The sequence below is a fragment of the Microtus ochrogaster genome, chromosome 2 (assembly GCF_000317375.1).
Source record: "Microtus ochrogaster isolate Prairie Vole_2 chromosome 2, MicOch1.0, whole genome shotgun sequence".
NCBI classification, from domain to species: domain Eukaryota; kingdom Metazoa; phylum Chordata; class Mammalia; order Rodentia; family Cricetidae; genus Microtus; species Microtus ochrogaster.
The window spans coordinates 38,688,886-38,694,811 of record NC_022010.1 but is presented as its reverse complement, the minus strand read 5'-3'; the positions used below and the strand labels follow the sequence as shown (position 1 = coordinate 38,694,811).

The 5,926-nt window shown below is 43.1% G+C and overlaps 1 protein-coding gene across 3 annotated transcripts in view; it reads left to right on the top strand.

Annotated features, from left to right (window-relative positions):
* Atp13a4 (ATPase 13A4) overlaps positions 1-5,926 on the top strand; it is a 134,959-nt gene that overhangs the window by 120,511 nt on the left and 8,522 nt on the right. For all 3 annotated transcript variants that reach the window (XM_026786287.1, XM_026786292.1, XM_005344791.2), the window contains one exon: positions 922-1,002. In XM_026786287.1, the coding sequence (XP_026642088.1) occupies positions 922-1,002 (81 nt within the window). The remainder of the gene's footprint in view (positions 1-921; positions 1,003-5,926) is intronic.

The window sequence follows — 5,926 nt, the reverse complement described above, 5'->3', positions numbered from 1 at the left end:
CCATCCATCCATCCATCCAAACATCCATCCATCCACACTTAAGTATCATGAATTGTGTTTGAAGAGGGCTTGGAAGAAGGCAGAGGAAATGTGCAGAGCTTGATTTTAGCCCTGTGGTCCTTGGGCAAGTACCCTTGTAAGGACAAGGGCTGTGAAGCTATTGACAGAGCCTTGAGAGAGCAGCCCTAACCCAGCACTCTAAAGCAGGACTTCAGTGAAGAGAAACATTGCACTAGAGGACAGAAGGCCACACTGTCCACAGTAGAGATTCCACACATGCATCCTCAGAGATGCCTGGGAATAAAGTCACATTCCTGCATTCCTTCTTCAAAGCAACAAAAGCAAGTGGATAAAGAGAACTTACTGTTATTTGTTTTCATTGCAAAGTGACCAAAATTAGAAAATGTAGAAATTTTAGATAAAAGAGAGAGACTAGGAGAGAAAGGAAAGAAAGGAAGAAAAAACCAGTCACAACCTTCAAGTGGTTTTGAACATCAGTCTTCCACACTTACAGGTTTTTATGTATATGTGTATGTAAAAGTATATGCTTGCAATAGGTACTATATACACATGCCATTTATATTCTAGATTTATTTAATTTGTATGTATGTCAGTGTGTGACTTTATTTAAGTACATGAGGCTGTCACGGAGGCCAGAAGCAGGTGTTGGTTCACCTGGAGCTTGGGTTACAGGTGTTGTGAGCTGCTTGATGATGTGGGTGTTGGGAACTGAACCATTGGGCCACTGAAGAAACACAATTGCTCTTAACCCCCAAACTCTGGCTTTTGTGTGCGTGCACGCTTGTGTGTGTGTGTGTGTGTGTGTGTTTCCACTGTGACCTATATACAAATTCCCAGTGAGAACATGGACACTTTTATAGCATATGTGTTCTGAAACTGTCCTTCGTCATCTTCTGCCAGCTGCTCTGCACTCCTGTCCTGTGGAGAGTCTACATTCTTGTCATGATCAGCTCCAACTTTGTTGTGTCCCTTGCTGTGGAGGTAAGTGCCCCCCGGGGTTTTTGTGGTGTGTGTGAGTGGGAACCAGTCCATTAGGAGCTTGAGAATTGTTGTAGGAGTGGCAGGGCTGCATTCCAGCCACCCTGGCTCCCGCATGGCTAGCTTTATCCAAAATAATTACACGGAAACTGTATTCTTTTAAACACTGCTTGGCCCATTATGTCTAGCCTCTTCTCAGCTAACTCTCGCACCTGGACTAGCCCATTTCTAATAATGTGTGTAGCACCCCTAGGTGCACTTACAGGGAAGATTCTAGCCTACGTCCATCCTGGGTCGGAGCTTCATTGATCGCATCTGCCTGGGAGAGGGGAGCATGGCCTCTGAGCTCACTTCCTCTTCCTCCCAGCATTCTGTTCTCTTTACTCCACCCACCTATGTTTTAACCTATCAGGGTCAAGCAGTTTCTTTATTACTTAACCAATGAAATCAACAGATTGATATATGACACTCCCACATCAGAGAATGGAGCGACGTTAATGTGCAAAGTCCGGCACTGTGGTGGTCCTTCCTTTACTCTATGAGCAAAGGCACAGCACAGTGTGTAGTTGCATTCTGTGATAGAAAAACAAACATTTTGCCTTCTTCATCTGTAAAGTGTGGTAGGGAGGACACAATCATGATCTTAAAGATTCCATTCTTTCTTAAAATTCCCCAATACTGGCACAAACAGAATTTACATTTAAAATTGAGATATGATTTGTGCATTAAAAACCTTACCATTTTCAAGTGAACAATTAAATGTTTTCAGGAGAGTAGCTGAGTGTCCAGTCATCAACACTATCTACTTCCAGAAGCCGTCCATCCTCTCATAGGAAAATGTGCCACCCTTTAGCAACCCCTCTTCCTTGACAACCACAAACACACTGTCCATCTCTCTAGACTTTCCTATTTGGGACATTTTAGGTGATTAAATCATTTTGTACACAGCTTTGTTTTTTGTTTTGTCTTCGGTGCTGAAGATTGGACCCAGGGTAAGGACTTGTACCTGCTAGGTAAGGACTCTACCACTAAGCCACTCCCACAACTCCTTTTTTTTGTTTGTTTTTTAAAGACAGAGTCTTACAATGTAACCGAGGTTGGCTTTGAACTTCCAGTCATCCTGCCTTTACCTATGGAGTGTTGGAATTTCAGGTGCACAACATTTTGCTTCAGAGGCATGTGCCCTTTTGTATCCAGCTTCTTGCATTTAACAATTTGTATTGTTTTCACCTGTGATGGGAAATGAGTCTTACAGCGAGCTCTTCCAGATTTCCTTCTACAGTCCCCGCATGCTCCATTTCCTTAGTGAAATGAGCTTGTGCCCATTTTTACCTCTGACTGTTTCACCCTCTCTTCTCTCAGTGACATTAGACATAATCCACCTTCTTCAAAGCCTGGCATTGGAAGGTAGTACCTAATGAAGTCATCCGTGGAGAAATGTTGGGTTCTGTCATCATTTTTGCTTGGAATTGTAGAATTGGGTAGTCAGTATGGGTGTGACTTCCTTACAACCTGACGTCCCAGCTAGGGCTGCGAGGACAGAATCTCCGAGAACATTCTATTATTTGCAGAGCAAAGACTGACACAGTGGACAGGAGAAGAACAGAGCCCTGCATCAGGGCACTGAAGCCTCTCTCTGGAGGCTAAATCAGGTTATGCCAAGGCAGAGCGGGCACCACACTCATCAGGCAGGCTTGTTAAAATGATAATATGGAAGCGCCGATTATCAAGCTCTCCCTTCATGGGGTCTGGCTCAGGAGGTGAGAGACCTTGTTCATCCAACAGGTTGCCAGAGGATTCTACCGTGATGGGTTTGGGCATCACACTTTGACAGAACTATGCCAAGCTATTCATTCTCCAAAACAGTCAGACTAATGTTGGTGTCCTCAGATTGAATTGCAGAAGGGGGTTCCCCATCATTCAAAGCAGTGGTCCTCAACCTTCCTAATACTGTGGCTCTTTAATATGGTTCCTCATGTTATGGTAAACCCACCATGTAAAATTATTTTGTTGCTACTTCATAACTGTAATTTTGCTATGGTTATGAATCATAATATAAGTATCTGATATGTGACCTCAAAGGGTTCAAAACCCACAGGTTAAGAAACACTGATTTAAAGGACACGCTCATGCACATGCCTGGCTGACTGCTCTCTTTATTTGGAACATGTTTCTCCCTATCTGCATGCTGACACTCTGTTCCATTCTCGATGGCACAATCATGGGATGGCCCTCTTCATGAATCTTTCCTGATCCCTGGGTCTTCCGGGTAGTTAACAAAGCTCACTAAGTGCGGTTTAAACAGCAAAGGCATTTACTGATTCAGGGACCAGCCTTGAGGTGGACTCTTCAGGACTCTCACATGCCAGAGGTCTGCACTTTTCAGAACCATCAGCCTTCAATGTGTTCTTTCATGGCTTCTTACTCAGGCCTCCAGCTCAGTTGTGAGACACACCCATTTATGGGTAGGAAGAAAGTACTCATAAGTTTTTATTTCCTCAGTTATGAATGTATTACTAGGAAACACAAATTTCCCTATAGTACATCAGCAGACTTCTTCATTAGTTAGGACTTTCTCATTGTTATTCTGAGTAAAAAGGCATTCTGGGTAATGGAATCCATGCTCAGACAGGTTGGCTTAGATTGGTTGCTTGTCTTTTTTTTTTTCTCTTCAGGTTGGGTGGACAAGAAAGAGCAATAGTTTTCAAGTGTCCAAGTTTGTCATAGTGTCCTAGCAGGAAGTCCTTCTCCAGTTATATTTTCATTTAAGTGTCCAGGCTCAGGCAATCATTCTGGTGTGAATCCTAGCTTCAGCTCTTCACTGATGCTTGATTTGAGTAAATTATTCTGTTTCATTCAGTTTGGTTCCTCCTCTATAAAATGCTACGAGTAATTATACCTTACTTTATATACATACGGACTGAAATGTGAGCAGTGGAAAGCACATAGTAAGTGTTCAGTAGACATAAACCTATCTGGGCATAATGACGCAGCCTGTCTGTGATCCTAGAACTTGGGAAACTTAGGTAGCATGATCAAGAGTTTGAGGCTAGCCTGGGTTATATGAGGAGATTCAATCTCAGAAGTTCAAACCTAAATCAACCAAGCAAAAGTAAAAAAGAAACAATGGTGTAGGAGGGTCTTCTGTTCATGTGTTGCTTTCGTTGGTTAATGAATAAAGAAACTGCTTTGGGCCTGATAGGGTAGAACTTAGGTAGATGAAGAAGACAGAACTGAATGCTGGGAAGAAGGGCAGAGAGAGAGAGAGAGAGATGCCATGGATCTTCTCCCTGAGACAGATGCTGGTTAGAATCTTGCCAGTGAGCCACAGTCATATGGCAATACACAGATTAATAGAAATGGGTTACACTAAGATGTAAGAACTAGCCAATAAGAAACTAGAGCTAATGGGCCAACCAGTGTTCTAATTAATACAGTTTCTGTGTGGTTATTTTCGGGGCTAAGCTAGTCAGGCAGCAGGGATAAAGAAGGGGCCCCACTCCTTTTTAACAAAACAAGGCCCACCAAGCACATACAAAAGTAAATACAATAACAACAACAGCAAAACCCACCGTAAGCCACAAGCCATCTTCATCTCTGGTGACACAACATTCTTTACTTTGTTTCTATCACTCCTTCAATCATGGTTTTATACATTTGTTCTTTCCACAACAGTTCATTGACCCCTGTGACACATCTTAGGGTATTTTACCAGGAGAAAGATAGCAGAGGGGTAGGACTCCCAATCCGTAGGCAGTAAGCAGACATGCTATTTCTGTGTTGATGTCTTCTTTGCTATTAAGCTCTACAGGCAAGCACTTGTGTTAGTAGCTATTGCATTTAATACTATAATCATTGCATTTAAAATTCTAGTAGGGACTGTGTAAGAGTCGTTTAAGTTGAATGTTAGCAATGACCTTGTGTACGCCCAGCAGTTGGGATGGGTGACTGATTCTCATTAGAGTGATGCATCTTCTTTGGTTTTCAAGCGTGAGAGATGAAGCTACACACATGCATGTTTACTATGGGCTGCCAACAACTTCTAAATCGAAAAATTAAACACCTTAGACTCTTCCCTATGACATCCTCTTGTCCACCAAGCCCTTTCTCTATGGTCAGCAGGTACTTAGAGACAGAGTAGAATCACTGAGTCTTCAACAGAGGACTATTACAGTTGGAAATGATGGATGCTATGTTTTCCTGCCTCAAGTGAAGAATGAACCTAAGAGAGTAGGCAAAGACTGTCATGGGCTCAGCAAGATGTCTTTCCTTTAGGTGATTCTATATATATGCCAGAAAGAGTAAAGAAATGCTGGGTGGGAACCGAGCCAAACACATTCTGGGAGCCTGATGGGGAATTATTGTCAACCAATTATCTTTAAGAAGTGGGACCAAGTTAGGGTGTGGTTTTATGGGACCTGGAGAAAAATGGCAGCTAGTCGCCCAAGTGCGCTCTCTCTGTGTGGTTCCCTCGAAGCACAGCTGAGCTTGGTCTTCTCGTTCCTGTTTTGTGAGTTTTCCCCTTATAATAAGTAAAAATAAAATTGCTTTATATTTTAGCTAGCCTGGTTATTTCCCAAATCCACCTAACTTCAACAGGAGCCAGCTTGTGTCATACATAGTCCAATCAGTTTTCTCAAGGGTAGGCATGATGCCTGGCTTCCTGTGCAGCATTTGAAGTGTTGTCTGGTTTGCTGAGGTCTGGCTCTAATCTTTTTTTTTTTTTCATTGAGAAAAGGAAAAAAAAAAGTATCCGCCTCCTCCCAGCCTCCCATTTCCCTCCCCCTCCTCCCACCCTTCTACCCCTCCCTCAAGCTCCTCTCCCCCTCCCTCTCCAATACATAGAGCAGTCAGGGTTCCCTGCCCTGTGGAAAGTCCAAGGTCCGGCCCCCTCCGTCCATGTCTAGGAAGGTGAACAACCAAACTG